Source organism: Leptonotus elevatus, chromosome 7, assembly GCF_054856555.1.
Source record: "Leptonotus elevatus isolate MCC_2025b chromosome 7, RoL_Lele_1.0, whole genome shotgun sequence".
In the NCBI taxonomy this organism is placed as follows: Eukaryota; Metazoa; Chordata; class Actinopteri; order Syngnathiformes; family Syngnathidae; genus Leptonotus; species Leptonotus elevatus.
In genome coordinates, this window is record NC_141245.1 from 26620316 (window position 1) to 26638355 (window position 18040).

General features: G+C 48.5%; 2 protein-coding genes across 3 annotated transcripts; both read right to left on the reverse strand.

The window, feature by feature from the left end:
• Window positions 1–55: 55 nt before the first annotated feature.
• On the reverse strand, window positions 56–11146 carry atg16l1 (ATG16 autophagy related 16-like 1 (S. cerevisiae)). The gene is made up of 20 exons (XM_086080004.1): window positions 10996–11146; window positions 9301–9411; window positions 8196–8292; window positions 8009–8120; window positions 7456–7529; window positions 7300–7369; window positions 6554–6735; window positions 6399–6464; window positions 6244–6330; window positions 5903–5962; window positions 5732–5834; window positions 4333–4438; window positions 3815–3885; window positions 3335–3406; window positions 2071–2191; window positions 1891–1996; window positions 1672–1821; window positions 1539–1586; window positions 745–846; window positions 56–396 (listed from the first exon to the last, which is right to left on the reverse strand). The coding sequence occupies exons 2-20, from the start codon at window positions 9404–9406 to the stop codon at window positions 303–305; spliced, it is 1827 nt and encodes a 608-aa protein (XP_085936130.1). The 5' UTR covers window positions 9407–9411; window positions 10996–11146; the 3' UTR covers window positions 56–302.
• Window positions 11147–11765: 619 nt separating this feature from the next.
• On the reverse strand, window positions 11766–18003 carry tsen34 (TSEN34 tRNA splicing endonuclease subunit). 2 transcript variants are annotated; one of them, XM_086080017.1, is made up of 5 exons: window positions 17226–18003; window positions 14721–14982; window positions 13931–14063; window positions 13377–13631; window positions 11766–13239 (listed from the first exon to the last, which is right to left on the reverse strand). In XM_086080017.1, exons 2-5 carry the CDS (start codon window positions 14973–14975, stop codon window positions 13046–13048), a joined length of 837 nt encoding a protein of 278 aa, XP_085936143.1. In that variant the 5' UTR covers window positions 14976–14982; window positions 17226–18003; the 3' UTR covers window positions 11766–13045. The 2 variants fall into 2 exon arrangements, with proteins under 2 accessions (XP_085936143.1, XP_085936142.1); XM_086080016.1 differs by having other exon boundaries at window positions 15917–18003.
• Window positions 18004–18040: the final 37 nt, after the last annotated feature.

The window sequence follows — 18040 nt, forward strand, 5'->3', positions numbered from 1 at the left end:
ACGCCCACATCAGCATCACGTTTCATCCTCGTCACTGAAGCTTAGGAAGCCGACATGGCTTGGACGTCTTTATTCACTTGCCGTGTGTACAAAAGTCAACATGAGACTGACAAGTCAACAGTCCCGCTCGCTCACACGTTACGCTAAAAGAGTTTGTTGGCGTTCCGTACACGTGCGCTGCGGCACAGCCAGCCCATCGCCTCGTCGTCGCGACGCCTCGGCCGGCGGACTGCCCGCGTTAAAAAAAAAAAGGGGGGGGAAAAAAGGCGTGGGCGGCGGCGAGATGCAGTCCGGTCCTCCCGTCACACGTCCGACCACAGGATGGCCTTGCTGCCCTTCTCCACGCTGCTCACGTACACGCCCGACGGCGACCACGAAACGGCGTTGATGGCCGAGCTGCAAGATGCGACAACAACGTGATTGACAAAATATTTGCAGCATCAAAAACACTCGTGGAGGAGTCAATACGTATGCAAAAACGTACCCTCAACAACATTCACTTTTTTTTTCAGGGAAAACAAAAAATCCAACAGTTTTTACACATCGAGTGGAATGTCAAACAATCCTGCCAAATTTGAATGATTAAAATTATTATTATTTTATGTATGCAAAATGAGACAATTTGAAGCAATTTCTCTTCAAACATTTACAAACAAATCTCGGAATTCACGTGACCTTCAATAACTGCAATCAAGTCACGTGACTCGGGAATGGGCGGGGCCCGAGCCAGGCGGGCCGTCTTACTTGTGATTGCGATCCAGCGTTCGGTCCACTTTCCCTGTGAGAACGTTCCAGATGTACAGCGCGCCGTCTGCCGAGCCGCCGGCCACAAAGTTTCCATCGGGACTAAAAGCAAAGTCACAAACATCTTCACACAAGCTAGCGGTGCTAAAGCTAATGTTTGGATGCCAAAACAATCAAAACGGGCATCAGGAAGCAGAAAAAGGGAACCAGTCAGCGGGGGCAGTACAATAAAGACAAAGAGGAGCCAGCACATTCTCAAGGCGATTTTGAAATCAACAAAGTGTAAATCGTGTTTTTTGTCCCCCCCGCTATCTTCCAAACTACTACTTGTTTGTCATGTCATGTGTGTCATAAGTCAAAGCAAAATGAAATTGACATGAATACATAAATAGTCTGAACGATGACTCGCAAAACATGTCAAGTCACTCGTTTCTCAAAGAACCACTATGACAAAGATTGCAAGTCAAAAATCTGCAAATACAAATATGAAAGGATTACATCGATTAATCGGATATACATTTTTTTTTATTCTTTCCCTTTATTAAAAAGCAGGACATGAATTATGCCCAACTGAACAGGAAATACAAACATACGTTTATTATGATTCCATTATTAGTTTGTTTCCGCAAAACGTGTGAAAATCGACAAAAATGTTCAACATCGTTTTCCAAGGTAAACGATTGACGTCTCCTTTGCGTTGCCAATCAAAACGTACCGACACGGTGTGCTAAACAAAGCCAAGGATAACAAACATCCATGGCTGATTGCCATTTGGACTTTGCGAGGCAACCCACCTGAAGGTGACTCGGGTCCAGTCGGCGCCGCACTTGAAGCCGTCGGCGCTGAAGACGACAAGACAAGCGTGAGCGCGTTCACGTCACAACAAGTCGCTTTTCAAGTCCCGTCGCGCGGTCTTCAAAGACGGACCTGAGAGTCTGCCGGACGGCGTTGGTGCGCAGGTCGACGATCTGGAGCAGGTCGTCTCTGGAGCAGGTGAGCAGCTCGGTGCGCTCGTGGTTCAGGTCCAAAGACGTCACCCGGCCCAGAAGCTCCAACTCCCGCACGCTGCTCTCCGCCCTGAAACCAAAGCAGCGTCGGATCGGATTTTCCAAATTCCCCCAAACCTGACTGGCGCAGCTCACTGACCTGATGTCCCAGAAGCGGACCTTCTTGTCAAAATGGCCGCTCATGACGCACTGCTCGGTGCACACCAAGTCATTGCAGCTGGAGCCGGTGAACACCGTCTTCATGCCTGCCGGACACAAAGCGGAGGTCGGCGGAGTCACGCCATCGAGCGAGCGGCGGCGGCGGCGGCCAATCACGTACAGACTTTGCTGCGGAGGTCCCACACTTTGAGGGTTCGGTCGTAGCTTCCCGACACGATGCGAGTGTTGTCCAACAGGAAGCGAGCCGACAGAACCTTCCCGCTGTGTCCCGTCAGCGTGTGCTGCCCAGACCAAAAGTTACGTTCAAGAGTGGAAACGCAGCTTTCACAAAATGACATCACACGCTGGGCAAAAAACAAGAGCCAAATAATGACCCCGCCCCCTCCCGAGTGTCAAACAGTTGGCGAGAGTGGACGAGGACGTTTGAGATGACAAGCGGCGTGACCTCGCATCGCGCGTCACTCGAACACGACGGCAGGCGCTGCCGGGAGCCCACCTGGCGGCTGCCTCGTCCCACTTCAGAACTTTTTACTTCTCATCACGGACCTTTGCCAATATTCAACCACATGACCTTTCACCCCGGTGCGACAAAAATTGTCTTCCATAATAGTTTTTTTTGTGCGCACTAGTAAATGTCCCAATCTGATCACGTGATCGGAAACCAGCCCGCTGATCATGTGACTTTCAGCCAATTGAAAATGGTCCGTTTTGACATTCTTCATTTCCAAAGTCAAGAATAAATTTATTTGTTGACTTGAGTTCAACCACTGCCGATATGCAGCCATAAAAAACCTAATCAAATATTTCCATCTTGGTGTTTTGTTGCTTAACAACTTGATGTGAGCAGAGATCTGAAAAAGGTAAAAAAAAAAAAAAGATATATTTTTTAAATTTCATTTTTAAGCTGTCGGACCGAACGCCACTCAAATGCCCCCCCCCCCCCCCCCCCCTTGTTAGTGGTTTGGCCCGCAACATCTGTCAGAAAACCGTCAACGTTTTGCAAAATGAAAGCCGATGCTGACAAATGTTTTCATTTGAAAAAAAGCCAAGAGATGGTCAGCCGGCTTTCATGGAAGGCTCCAAAAAAAAAAAAAGACAAGATGGGCTGTTGACGCGACGACACGACGACCATTTGGACAATCGCCGTTTGACAAATGATTGATTGATTGATGATCAAGAGTCGATTAATGTGACGATCCATTAGCTTCCGCTATCTTAATCGTTGTTTGTCCATTTGCACCCTAACCTCGACTACTGAGCATTCCGGCCTGTCCCAATCTCAGACTTTAAACAAGACAAACGACATTTGAAGGAGAAGAAAAAAGTGGTCTACTTTACGGTGGTGAAGAACGAATGGCGGAAATGATGAAAGCATCAAACCTTGACATGCACACTAACAAGACTGGCCTTTTTCTGCGACTGACCCTCAGTCTGTAGTCGTCCAGAGTCCAGATGCGACTGGCAAAGTCGTTGGAGGCGGCCAACAGGTACGAACCCTGCACGCACGCACACACAAATCATCAGAGGTGGGTGCATCAGTCAACTTCCACCATTTGCCAGCGGCGAACCCGGAACATCGTCATTATCTCAGGCCGCCCCATCTCATTATTTCAATTTGAGTTGGTTAGTTTCTTTCTTATTTGTTGTCATGCAGCATGAAAAGTTCTCAGCACACATGAACCGAGACGACGCAAAAACAGACATCCGCTAAACCAGAAAAACTAAAAGAGTGCCCCGCCCCCCCCCCCCCCCCCCCTCTAGATCTTTTTTTTGGAAGTGTCTCCCTCTATTGGGACGCAAAGGAATCAAATGACAACACATGTTTTGCGTTTGGCTCCTCGGATAACGAAGTCGTACTGAGGCCGAGCAGACGATTCAAGATGGAGCAGGAAAAGAAGACTTACGGCGCTGTCGAAGTCGATGCAGGTGATTCCCGCGTTGCTGCCGGTCAACGCTCCTTTGGGCTCACAGCGACCTGCAGGCACGCACGCACGCACACACACGCGCGTTCAACAAATGGCGTCTTCAAGAAAAAGAAGTCCAATTTGTAGAGTGGAAGTCTAACAACGCATCCATGAAAATCAGCGTCAAGAATTCCACAAAACGGCTTTCAAACCAATGCAATCTTTTCAAGGTCTCAGCTTGAAAACTGGAAATCATTAGCCCCGCCCCTCCCGCTCGCACGCTCAATTTGGTGGCTTGTCGTTGTTGGACGTGATCAGAAGGAGCTGAGAAGATCTGCGCACAGACTCCCGATATGATGTCACTTCCTGTTGGTGTGAGCGAGGCCTCCGGTACGCCGACACGTCGCTACTCGGAAGCGTGCCGGCGGCGGGAGGGTTTTGCGGGTCATCAGACCTTTTACTGCTCATCATCGACCTTTTGCCACAAGTGTGTGCGTGCGTGTGTGTGCGCAACCCACCTGACACCACCTCCCACAGCTTGACCCTGCGGTCCATCCCTCCTGTGGCCAAGACACGCGAGCCGGGGCTGAATCGCACCGCGTTCACCTCGCCGTCGTGCGCTTCCTGCACAAAACACACCGCTCGCGTCAGACGCACGACACGCGCCGATTAGCAAAGATTTCTCGAAACAAACACGTTGCAGAGAAATGGAGCTTTTGCGCGGCAGAAAAAGTTTTGGGTGCGATGCCTTTTGAAAATGTGGCTACCTTCAAATGACAGGAAATTGCCACAAATTAAAAAAAAAAAATTCCCCCCGATGTGGTCTTGCACTCAGCCAGCCCGGCCGCCTTCTCCAATGGGCTGCCACCCCAAACGTCAAAACATCACCGAGCTTTTGCGGTACATTTTAAGCCGTGAAAAATGGTTACGGAGTTTGTGACGTGATGTCACTCAGCTTTGTGGAGAAGAAAATCCCGTTTGCTGCTGGGCTTTTTGTGAAAAATGAAAAGCAGTTGCTGGGTCAGTCACTCATCAAGTCAAAGGTGTCGTTTGTCCTTTTTCTATCAATTTTTCATTTTGAACAGAGCTCTCAATTATTGGACAGAATTTTCATCAGGATATCCCAAAAGGCACCAAAACATTCGATAGCTGCCGTCCAACTCACACATGCCGGCACGTCGCTGAAAAACCCTTTGGAAGGGACGTCGCTTTTTTGTTTTGTTCTTGTGGACAACAAAAATGTTCCGTTTGCATTATTTGCCAAAGTGTCACAAAAACAATCTGATTTGGACGATCACATGCGAGTACATTGGATGGAATCGTTCTACTTGGCAATGGACAGATGGGAGTTACTTTTTTTTTTTAGGTCACTGACAAGTTCGTTCATGTTGTAAAATGGCAAGAAGGCGTCTTTTATTGGCGAGATGCACAGCCAAAGTTAGTCAAGTGGACTTTTTAGGGCATGCGACTATTTTGACGCCTCCACTTGTACAATTTGGGCCCCCTTTTGGCAGCCATTTTGAAACAGAAACTTAATCTCCGCCAGTCAGAGAAGAACCTTGCCTGATCAGCGGTTAAGTTAAAGTACCACTGATTGTCACCGCCAATTAAGTGGGGCAAAATCCTTTCTCCGCATTTGAGGCATCCCCTGAGGGAGTGGTGAGCAGCAGCAGGGGGGGCCACGCTCAAGCAATCATTTGGTGATCGAACCCCCCCCCCAATTCCAACCCTTAAATGCTGAATGTCAAGCAGGGAGGCAAATGGCTCCCATTTTGATGGTCTTTGGTATGACCTGGCCGAGTATTGAACCCACGACACTCTACCATTAGGCCACTGAGTTGCCACAAACAAGACGAGCGAGCGAAACGAGCAGACGAGTTTCACTAAAATTGTCAACAGAGTCTTGCGCTTCCTTACAAAAACGTGGAGCGCCGTGGACGGGACTCGAACCTCCACGCAGGCCCCCGACGGCGCCTCGCTGTTTTCCGGAGACGTACTCGAGGAGTTTGCGCCTCGCCGTCTGCAGAGGAAGAGATGACGTCCAATCAGCCGCACACAAACGCAAACGTCACGTGTGTGTCCACGCACCCGAAGATGTTGGAGATGGAATCCAGCAGACCAGCAGGGGGCAGCGCTGACATTTTCTTACTGAAAGACAGAAAACTTGGATTCACCTTGTACCTTAGACAAACATTTGCAGCTTGGCTTTTTCTTTCCTTTATTGACGCAACAAGATAAAAGTATTACTTTGACGCCACCTTGAGGCTATTGGGTGGGATTGATTGATGGCGCTTTCCCACTGACGAAGGACATTTCCCTTAGAAATGCCATTGCTTGGTGATGGAACAAATTCAACTCGAATCTCATATTGTCATTTGTTTGGAGAAATGACTCGAAGGTGGTGTTTTTTCCCGACTAACTTGCGTTACCTGGGAGTCCTGCCGAGCGCTCGCCCGTGCGGCTGCTCCCCGCCCGCCTTCCCGGAATCCTCGGCCAGAACTTCAATGTCGTCGTCCCTGAGGAGAACAACAAGTCAGCGCGGGCGCCGCGTCCACCCGCTCGACTAAGCCACAAGTTCACCAACGGGTCGACAGGAAGCGGCTCTTTGGCGGCGTCCGCCAGCTCCTTCTGCAGTTTAGCCTGTCTGCGTCTGGGAGGGGGCGAGATGAGCGCACGGGTTAAGAGTCAGACACGTGACGGTCCGACGGTCCGTCCGTGCGTCCGTCCTCCCCCACCGACCTGCTGTCCTTCTCGTTCTCGGCGTTGAGCTGGTTGGCTTCCTGAGCCTTCTCGGCCATCCAGCGCGAGACCAGTTCCTGGTTGTCCAACGTGGTCTTCCTCAGTTTCTCCTCCAAAGCGCTGAAGGTGATCTGCAGGGCGTCGTACTCGTCCTTCAGAGTCTGGTTGGCCCGCTCCAGGTCCTGCGCGACACACGCTCACAACGCTACAGGACCGACAGATGGATACCGTCTCGACTCCGGTTGCTCAGCGTGGCACGAATGTTGGCCAATCTTGGCTGAGGATGAAGAATATATGACTGGGAGTGCCGTTCGTCCCCGACTGTTGCTAAATGCTGCAACATAGATGCTAGCCATTAGCCTGTCAATGGGGTTTAGAGTGAAGCTCATCATAACCCTGAGGCAAAGCTAGCCGTTTGCTTCTTTGAAATATGCGCTACAACTTATAATTTATCAACACGCAACTACTGGAATCCATTTTTGGACTTATTTGGCCATTAAAGATGATTGTGATCGCATGAAGTACTAATAATAAGTTCTATGATTGAGGGTGTACCCCGCTAACTGCTCATAGAAAGCTGGGATAGGCTCCAGCACGCCCGCGACCCTGGTGAGGATACGCGCTTTGAAAAACGGATGGCTGAAACATGATCATCGACACGTGCCCGCCTGGAATATTCCAACTGGATGCCGATCCAATTCCATGCAAGTAAATGCTACTTGATGCGTTCCCTCAAAGCGCGGTACCTGCAGGCCGTTGTTGAGGTCTCGGCAGTCTCCCTCCAGGTTGGCCATCCGCTGCTGATACTCCAGCATCCTGAAAGAGCAGACGAGCGAGCGAGCGGGCGGTCAGCGCACGCAAGCGGGCCGGCGGCCCACCACTCGCTGTAGGCGGCGACCGACTTGGCCTCGTTGCTCTGGATCTCCTTGTCCTTCTGCTGGATCAGATTGTTGAGCTCGATGACGGTCTGCGCCAGCTGCGGGACAAGAGCAAAAGCAACCGCCGCCTTTCAACATCTGCGGCAAAAGCCGACCGCGTGCGCTTCATTCCGCAAATGAGCCTGAGAACGACGGCGGCTTTACAACGACATCTGGATAGGACACGCCCATCAGCCAATTCCGCGCCAGTGGGAAGTAAGACCGAGGATGGCGCCATGTTGAAATGTTGACTTTTAAAAGCAGCTTGTTGTGAGTTGAATGGCACCAAACGGCGCTCTTACTTCAGTATTTTTGTAAGAAACATTTGACGATGTGTGTGGACGTTGTGAGTCATTTTTTGTTGTTAACGATGACGTTAAGATGGCCGAATCAAAGCAAAAAGTTCATTTGATGCGGCGCTACATGTTACGATTGGAATTAGGAACCCGGAAGGCGCCGGTCGGCCACCGGTGAAAACGACCTCCTGCACAAAATCAGCCCGACTTTTGGACGCCCACGCACGCACGCACGCACGCACCTCGCCTCGTTTCTTGTGCAGCTCCGTCAGCTCCTCCTGATGGCGGATCCTCATGTCGGCCATTTCCTGCTGCAGCGCCAGCATGTCGCCGCGACTGCCGTCAGCCGCCGCCCTGCGAGCCACACACCAAGTCAGCCTTACAAACACAGCCGGCAACGGTGGCGAGACGCACGCCTTTGGCGCTCACGTGGCAGCTTCGTGTCCTCGGGCGACCTCGTACTTGTCCGCCTGGTAGCGCTCCGACAGGACGGCCTGCAGGTCCGACTTCTCCAGCAGACGATTGTCTGGAAGACGCACGCAAAGGACTTTGTGGAGTACCTTCATGGGCGACCGTTCATTCACGCGCTCCTTTTTCGCCATGCGCTCGACTCCCGTGGCGTCGCCGTTTACGGATCGGAAGCGATCCATGTTCCGTTCTGCTGCTCAAGTCATCGCCCGTCAATTGTTTGAAGGGCCCCAACATGATGGATGCTAATGTACGTTTGCACCGCACGCATCCCTGCCCGTCGGTGCGAACTACTGTACATTGACTATAAAGCGCAATTGCACCGCCAGAAAATGCTGAGTTGCTCGCCCCGCGTTCGGTGTTTAATCTACCATTCGCCAACATGTCTCTGATGTCTGTGGTGGGGACGCATTTCAATTTATATTGTGCTTTTTTAAATGCCTGTGCTAAATAGGCCTACATATTTTATAATAATATTATAATTTCAATTCATTATAATAAAAGCAATGCTAATAATAAATTGGCATCATTTTTTTCCGGCCAAGCATTTCTCATTTCCGGTACATCCCCAGAAAATGGCCACGTGACAACCATGCCAGGAAAAAGGATTTTTGGATTGAGTTAGAGTGACATCTAGCGGACATCAGTGGGATGTGTCCTCTATGAGACACTCAAGGCTCGGCAGCCACAAACTCACAGGAGGCTTAGCCTGGCGGGCCGCCGGCCTAATAAAAGGCTTTATTTTAGGACTGTTGAAAGCCATCGATGCTAAAGGCTGCATCTTTCATACATGCAGCGAGAAATGTAATATTAAGAGCAGCATACGTATATGACGCTACGTGGCCCCCGTTAGCGCTGATGACAAATTGTGGCCACGCCCAGCATATAAATTGCCCATTCCTGCTTGACGGCATTTACCGTCTGGTCAGAAGGTACGAATATATCAGCGTTGAACACACCAAAACGTGGGGGAATCGAACAATTGGACAGGCCCGCGTGGCGGGTCGCCAACGTGACGTTGACGCCATCTACTGGTCTGCGTTCAGCCATCAACGGAGTCACTCACACTGATGGACGAGCTCTTCGAAGCCGTGCCGCTGCAGACGGTCGCGAAGCTTCAGTTGCTCGCAGATGTGTCGCTTCCACGTGCAGGCGCCGCATCGCTGCGCCATCGCCCCTTAAATGCACAAAGGCAAGCACCATTAGCACCAATCTTCATCCGCAGCAAGACTGGCGTGATCAAAGATCGACGGCTGTCCATCCATGATCTGAACCTGACAACGGATTGCATTCTGCAGTCAAAGTATTGGCAAAATACTGGATTCAACGTGTCTGACTGCGACTTGAATATTATCAGTAACGCTGATTTGCGCGAAAACTGCCAGCACAAATTCTGCGGCGGCGAACGTGTACCGGCTCGTAGGCGGAGCGCTCGCCCGGCTTTATTCCTTCGTGTCACAAAATACCACTTTGGACCTTTTCATTGTACTCCCCCGCGTTTGTTTGGAAACGAGCCGTTTTGTTTCACGTGTTCAATAAGAATTGAACAGTTTGGCGTAGCAAAGTTGCGACAAATCTACAGACCAAATTACTGGACGACTCCAGACAGTTATCAGTCATCTGGAAGACGGACCGTGGAACGTTAGTTTATAGTTGGATATTCGCGACGTATCCGGACTCCGGCCAAATTCATTTGAGCGTGCCCCTATTGCAGAAGTTATGGTTAAATCGACACGATCATCCCACGTTGATTTAGAGTAAATGGGTCACATGATCTGGAAGCTATTCAACTAAAAGGCTCATTGTTACATTTGTGTAATGGGAAAACAAGAGGCGTATGACATGCGGCAGGCAAAGTACTAGGATTCCACACCCATTTTGAGTAAATAGGTCACATGACCTGGAAGCGATTGGCAATTCCGAGATGACGTCACAAATCAAAATGGCGGTCTTACTCTGTGAAAGGACCGTCTGCGTTCATTAAAAAGCATTGGACTTTGGGTCGTTGTAAATGATTTGTGGGGATTATTTTTGATTTCAGAATGTGATGAAATGACTACTAGAACAATCGGCCCGGTTTGTTTGCGAGTCACAAACAAAAGCAATACAATCCGCCGTTTGTTTTCATCGTGTAAAGGAAGCATTTGCGTTGCGTCGCATTGGGGAGAGAACTATCAGAAATGCCCGGATGTTCTGAATTGTCAATCGGGCTCAAACGCGAAATCTATTTGAAATCTATTGAGAGATGTGAAACGGGAAAACAAGAGGCGTATCTCTGGCGGCAGGCCCAGCACTTTCATCCCAGCACGGCAAAAAATAACGCCAGCAGGAGTTGCCGGTCACGGCAAAACAACCGCTGCCTATCCGTAAGTAATTACTGTGCAATCTTGCGTTGCCTTGTGATGTTTTGACCATGAACTAGTCCATTCCATCGCAATCACGTTTGAACCGCGCGTGTCGAGTCTAAAAGGCAGAGCAGCGTCCAAAGTTGAGATGCTCGCCAGACATTTGTTTTCCTGGTTGTCACGTGTTGTGGGAGCAGCGCAACGTCGGCGACGTCACGTTCAAGTCAAGGAAATAAATAGCAATAAAAAACGGGATTCTTTACGGACGAACATAGCGAGGCCATGAAGCTTAGGGAATATTGTGAGCATCTTTCGGCAAAAATTGTCGTGACTCAACATGTTAGCATGCTAAGGTAGCCGCAAATACACGCGCGCGCTTTGGCCCCGACGACGTCAAAGACAAGATTAATACCTACCGGCGTCGCTAAGGGACTTGTTTAACTTCGTTCTTTAGCCCGTCAAAATGCTCCGTTTGCTTTCCCAGCCGATATCACTTCCCTCACTTTGCTCACTGCGCCTCGGCTCCATTTTGGCTCTTGGGGGGGTCGCTGCTTCCGGGCCGTCGCGGGAAAATGACGTCAGGCGAGCGTCTTGGCCGTCTCGTCTTTTTTTCGGGTTTCGGAAAGCAACCACGCCAGGAAGAAGAAAAAAAGTTAACAAAAAAACACACGTTCAAACGTTGGGAGGCCGACTTTTTCATGAAGCAAACCAAAACCAAAATGAAAAGAAATACAATCAAATTGTGACAATGATAACATCATTTCTGACTAAGGCTCAACAAGATATGTATGATTCAAACGCTGCCCCTAATTTGAAAAATCTCTGGATAGAAGGTATTGATTTTTGTAATCCTAAATGCAATAACACATTTTTAAGATGGTATCTACACAAATGTAGTTGCCTGGTCCCTGTAAAAAAAAAAAAAGGAACTATATTCTGAAAGGTTTTAAAAAAAAGAAGAAGAAATGAAGAAGATCAGTTGTAATTATCTTTTCCGATCCCATTCGAGATGAAGGAAATCCAGTTTAAAAATGTGAACAAAACTAAGGAATCACTAAAACATGAATTCCAAAATGGAAACGGGGACGTGTGTGTTCTGAGGAATTGAAAAGGAAGACTTGGAACGTCTTTCTTTTTTTTCTTGTAATATAATTCAGAGGTTTTTGGAAGGATTTTCAAGGTTGGCTGCAACACAAGTCGCGTTTATTTCTATAGGCTTTAATCACACGCGAGTCTCAAAGGGCTTCACATGCCCACAGTTGACAAATATCAACAACTTCCCATAATCGAACCGCAAGAGGGCAAAGAAAAAAAAAGAAAAAAAGAAGAGCCGCAAATGTGTTAAATCCCGTCAGGCTGCAAAAATGGACATCGTTTGTGATACTAAACATGAATTAAGAAATGGAAGTATTGTGTTTGCTGTGCTGTCCATGAAAGAGATTCAATTTGAAATGAACATTAACAATAGGAAAATTGTCTTTGGTGGCAAAGTTCTTCTTGTAATGGGTGAGCAGTTTATTCACAAATGTCGTTTGGTTTTTTTAAATCAAAAAAAACGAATCCTAATTTGGCTCATTGGAAGAAGGAGATCTGTCTTTGCAAAATCTTTAAGGTTTATGGATCAGAAAAATGCCCAATACTTTGAAAGTTTTATATAAAAATGATATGAATAGGATCCTTTTCTTTTTGACAATTTGTAACAATGCCCCTTGTTCTTTGTGTATATATATATATATATATATATATTGATGTAATTGACTTGATTGTAACATTAAGCGGTGCTTCAATTGTTTCTTCTTGTATTTGACGTGAGTTGAATAGAAACAAAACAAAAAACAAAAACTAAAATTATTATAAAACATTTAGCCAGGCAATAAGACGATTGCAGCGTGATGACAAATGTACTTTTTTTTTTTTGCGTTTGAAAACAAAAACAACAAAAAGTGGACCCGCCCTCCCGACTGGCGTCACAACATTTGGATGAAACAATAACAAAGTCTTTGCGATCCATCTCAATTGCATCACTCGTTGTTTTGAAATTGTTTCTCTGCGACAATCTCGTGACTTCTGAAAGGACGGAGGCGGCGACTTCGCCCGAGATAAAGCAGCCATGTTGACGTTGACGCGTTTGGCTCCACGGCGACTGTCACGCGCTCACGGAAGGTTTTGCAAATGCGTACCTGTCGGAAATGTCCATTTGCGGCTCGAGATACGACGGCCGCTGCACGCAATCCAGGACGCAATTCAAAAGTTGGCGTGAGTCGCGGCGCCGCCACATTTCCGTTCTCTCATTTCAAGGAGAAACTAAACAGCAAAATGAATGCCACACACGCCGAGCCCTTGATGACGTCATTGCGGGTGGGTCCGCTTCCAAAATGGAGCCCCGCCCCCAACCACCCCTTCCCAAAAAGTCTGCCGTCTTCACTGTGACGGCGTCCTCCCGCCGGGATGCGTCCCGCCGTCCAATCAGACCATCCCGCTCCACTGGAGCGACGAGTACGTCACGCCACCGTCGCCATCGTCGCGGGGCGAGCACAAGACCAGCGTCTTCTTGACGTTGGAACCCAAGCGAGCGGCGGCCAGGAGGTCCGAAAGCAACACGTGCTCGTCCGCGCGCACGCACACGCAGATGAAGTGCGCGTGGAAGCGCAGGGGGTCGCCTGCCAACGCAAAACAAACACGCCGTTCGCTCACAACTTCCTCCTTTATTTCCTGACGACTGCCGACGAGCTGCCGCTTTGAAAAATGACGACTAGGAAAGTAGTCATTGTGGTAGCGGAGGAAGCGAGCAACCTACCAGGATAGGCCAGGAAATCTCCGCCAAACTTCCCGGCCGAGGTCAAGTAGAAGCCCCGCCCCCTCAGGTCCGCAAACACGCGGTACCTGGCGTGGACGGCGGGCGTGCGGACGGCGCCACCGGTGGAAAGGGGCGGGGCCCGCCACGCCCTGGCCGTGCTCAGCTGGACCGCCATCGCCGAGCGCGGGAAGCTGAAGTGACGCTCCAGATCCTCCAGGCGGCGCCGCGTGCTCTCCTCGCCGTCGACCTCCGACCCTGAGCGCAAACCACCGAGCTCGTCACTCCGACAAAACAACAAGGGCAGCTTTCCAATCAACGTGCTATGAAAACTAAATCCAACACCAAAGAAATCACGTTGACAAAACTGGCTCACAACAACCGTGCGCCTTTAAGGGGCGTCGTCCAGTGAGTGACATCAGGGGCTGCAGCACGATTGGCCGCCTTGTCAGGGTTAGAAAAGTTTGAAAGAAAACTGCTATCTTGGCATTTTGTTTTTTAAACTTTAGTTTTTTTGGGTCGAAATATTTGTCGTGTCGTCAAGACGGCCGCCTCACCTGTTGGCGACGAGCCCATCGCACGCAGCACCGCCGCCTTCCTGTCTTGGAGAGCGAGGACTCGCTGCTGCCGGTAACTTCGCCGCAGAGTTTCCTCATAGAGCGCCACCTGGTGGACGGGCTCCGGCGCGTCCTGAAGACAACGCACGGCCGTTAGTCACACGACAGTCCCGGCGCCATCCAGTCGCCATCAAGCGAGTCCCTTGTCATCACAATGCTAATGCTAATTAGCATCCAAGTTGCGGCGCTTCAAGCCCTTTAACAGCAGGTTGAATACAAATGGTGTTGAAAAATAAAGTAATCAAATTGATACATGTTGGTCCTCTGAATTACAGGTATAATTCTTTCATAAATATACAAGTTCCTCCTGTAAACATCATTAAGCATATAAACATGTGTTTAAGGCAAGTTGAAAAATGTCTGAAGTCATGATAAATCATGCTTTTTCTACGAAGCACTGTCTCAAATGTTCTCCAATGTGGATACTGTAAATGTGTAGAATCGTATGCCGAGAAACGTTTCTTGGGAGGAGCAATATGGCGGCCTCGCGGCTTCAAGACTATCCAGCCGATCCATATGGAAGTTTGGAGGCCGCTGCCGATTTCCCTATTTGGCAGAACTAAATTCTGATGACCGATTAATCGGCCACATCACTGGAAAAAATACCAGGAATAAAATGACTTCTTTTTCTTTTGGTCCCTTAACACTTTCAACAAGAGAGAAAATAATAATATTTGTTCAACTTCACAACAGAGAGCAAATTTGGCAAACGTGCAAGAAAGCCACCCACCGATTGCGAGTCGGCGGTCCCGACGGCGAGGGCGCCACGCTGGCCCAGGAGTCGCTCCTCCTCGGGCAGCAACAACAACGGGCGCCCCAGACGCACATTCTGCCGGGGGGTGCGGGGCAGCGAGCCCAGCAGCGCCCCCACCAGGCCGAGGGAGCGCGCTGCCGCCACATCCTGCATACGCCACGCCAGTCGGGCGGAGTCACACTGACTGACGTGCACGACCTGGACGGCAGACTCCGCCTCTTCGGAAGACATCTCCGCTCTGTCAACACAACATTCGGCTGTTATTCAGCACACAACACTTTTTTTTTTAAAGTTACGACGCCAATTTCAAACACAAATGTTTTTCCCTTTTATGTTGACCAGGGTTCGGCGGCGACGTTCCAAACTATTTTCGATTGGGGCAAAAAATAATAATATTTTTTTTAAATACAAAATTGTAAAAAAAATATATATGTACAAAATTGTAAGTATAGTTAAATTGGGGGGAAGGTTCTGTCTGGGCGTCTACTGAAGCAGACATTTTTGGATTACCAATTGCAACTCGGCAAACAATGTTGTGTACTGCGGCAGATGGAAACACGCGAGTCGACACCGTTTGGTTGCAAGCTGCCTCAATATTGGCAAAAGATGCATTTGATTTTGGTTTCATGACTTCACTCAAGTTCAGCTTGAACTGTTTGCTGAGGCCCGGGACTTCCTGCTTCAGCCTGATGATTGCCCATTTGAAGAAAAAACAGAAAGAAAGAAACAGTCAGCAAATTATCAGCTTGCTCTGATATTGGAATTCAGAAATCGGAGAATATTTACTGTTTAGGGAATATGACATTTTTAACAATTGGGCCCCAAGCGATTAATCACTTGTCCATTTAGTTGTTAATCAATTGGTTGTGAATTAATCATGGCACCTCAATTTTAACATAAACATATGTTGTTGATTTGGTAGCACAGCATTCATTTCCGTGATTATACGCACGTGGAACAGTTGCCGTGACAACCAAGGTTTTGGCCAACAGGAAGGAGGGCCGACAAACAAATGAAGCTTTTTTTTGAGAACGCTTCCGTGTTCAACAAAGGCTTCATGACTACAAAAAATAAATAAATAATAATAATCCAGGTGAAAATGCCAGTTGTTCGTGGCATGATGTCCGCACGCAGCAGCAACACGTGCGTGCCTCATTGTTGGACGTACTCACGTCACGTGTAGTTGTCGCCTCAAGTTGCGCCCGCTCGAGCCTCTTGGGAGATTTGTAAAAGTTTTCGGGACCTTCTTTGGAGCACATCGGCCCGGTGACCGAGGGCTGGGTGACGTCACGTCGTTACTTTAGAGGTTAGCAGCCAAATGTTGTTGACACACAGAAGCTAGCTAGCTTAGCTTAGTTTAGCTCGTCATCCCCGTCGTAAAGTGCTGCCGCCGCCGCGCTCGTTTTTACGTCACAAGAAATGACGTCTGACCGCAGAGCGACCACTAGAGGGAGCTTCGGATGCTTGCTTAAGCACGTGCAGACAACACTTTTTTTTGCTACGTTCTTTAAAACAAACACACACTTTATTGAACATTGAAAATACCAACCACTCGTTGGTAACAACATGTCAACTAAAATATATGAAATATGTGCCTTCCTAAACAGGAGCTCAAGTGAAAATCAAAACAATATCCTGGGGACTTTTTGAATTATTTGTTCATTTTACAGTCATTTGGCTTTGCATTTGAATCTATAATAATCCACCATCGCTTCCATTTTTAGAGTTAATAGCAATGTATAATTATTCAGGATGATTCGACTTCCCCTGGAGTCCTGATATCGCCTCTGTGGCCTTCTGGGCAGCCGGACCCGTACCCAAGCCCATAAATCACAAATGAGTGGGCAAACAAAATAAACTCCAATCCTTTATGTTTCCTTTCAAGACCAACATCAGCTCAATCACAAAGTGCGGCTTATTGCTGGAAATGGATCCAATCAATCAATCAAAAATATGTTTGTGTGCTAACCGGTGCAACAATGCACAATTGAATTGATATATAATATATATAATATATCAATATATAATCAAGGTCCCCTTTTGTCTTGTAGTGCCTGTTTAGTTTTCTTGTAAATGTAGAATGTCCACCCTGCTGCTTTTATTTGCAAAAGGAATGACCCAGCAGGCTTCACAGACTCGGACAGACACGAGCGCTCCTCATTCTCAGACATCCTCATTTGCATAACCATAACTTTCATGAAAAGCGACTGAATTCCAATTAGGCAGGCAGCAGCAACTCAAAGTGGAGCTCGACATTCTGCATCGTTTCAGTCAACGTACCTTTTGTTCCAAGTTTAGCACTCAATAGGGCAGTTTACAATTACGCCCAAACGACTATTTTTAGCACAGCGTGGGCGTGGCCAGTTGATTTTCGGACAAAAGAACACACGCAGGCGACGGAGGAAATGAGACACAACTTGCGAAGCGACTCGCTCTTTCGCCATCAATGTACTTAACAGACGTATTCTGGTTACAACAAACCTCTGCTGCTTTGGTGTCTACCGATATGTGACTGGCGATGTCATGACCGGGTTCGAATGAGGGAGTTTCCAGAGGAATGTCTTTGCTGGGTTCAAGCACGTACAATTAAACGGCAGCGATGTGCGCAAAAAAGGTCACGGAAGACGCGACACTTATACGTGCTCTCTACATTTGGTGGGTGGAAATGGGCCAGCAGCTGAAAATCCAGAACCAATCGATTGCACGTATGTTTATCGGAACGCGCGCAGGCCCATCGACCATGGATGGCGAAGCGGGTCAGCAAAAACAAAACCAAAACCGGGAGAGCAACTCAAGGATTGGCAGTTCACGGATTCACTTTATTAAGCCCAAAGAAAAACAATGGGCTCGGCGCCACCACGCGTTGCAATGACCGGAACTTCCACCAGCAAAAAAACAAAGCAGCGCCACCCTGTGGTGCGGTGCCACACTGCCGATTGTTGCACTGCTGCTGCTGAGATGCGAAAATGAATGTAAAGTATCAGCGCTATAAAAGAAGCCTCCGCCTGCAACAACATGCTCGTTGATGACAAGATGTGAGCGGTCACTGTGTCAGGACGCCATTTTGACAAAAGTCACGAGACAGACGGAAACCGTGACTTTCACGCGTTGGCTTTTTGTGAAAACGAGCGAACACGATAACAGCAGTCATCTCGACCGGAGTGGCGGCAACCATCGTACAATAATCAATCGGACTTTTGTACAAAAAGGGTTTTCTTTGCGCCCACTTTGAGGTCTCGCATGTCAACCGGCGTTTAAGTCCTTCCAAAGTGTGCTTGTCGATTGAACCTTGTTGA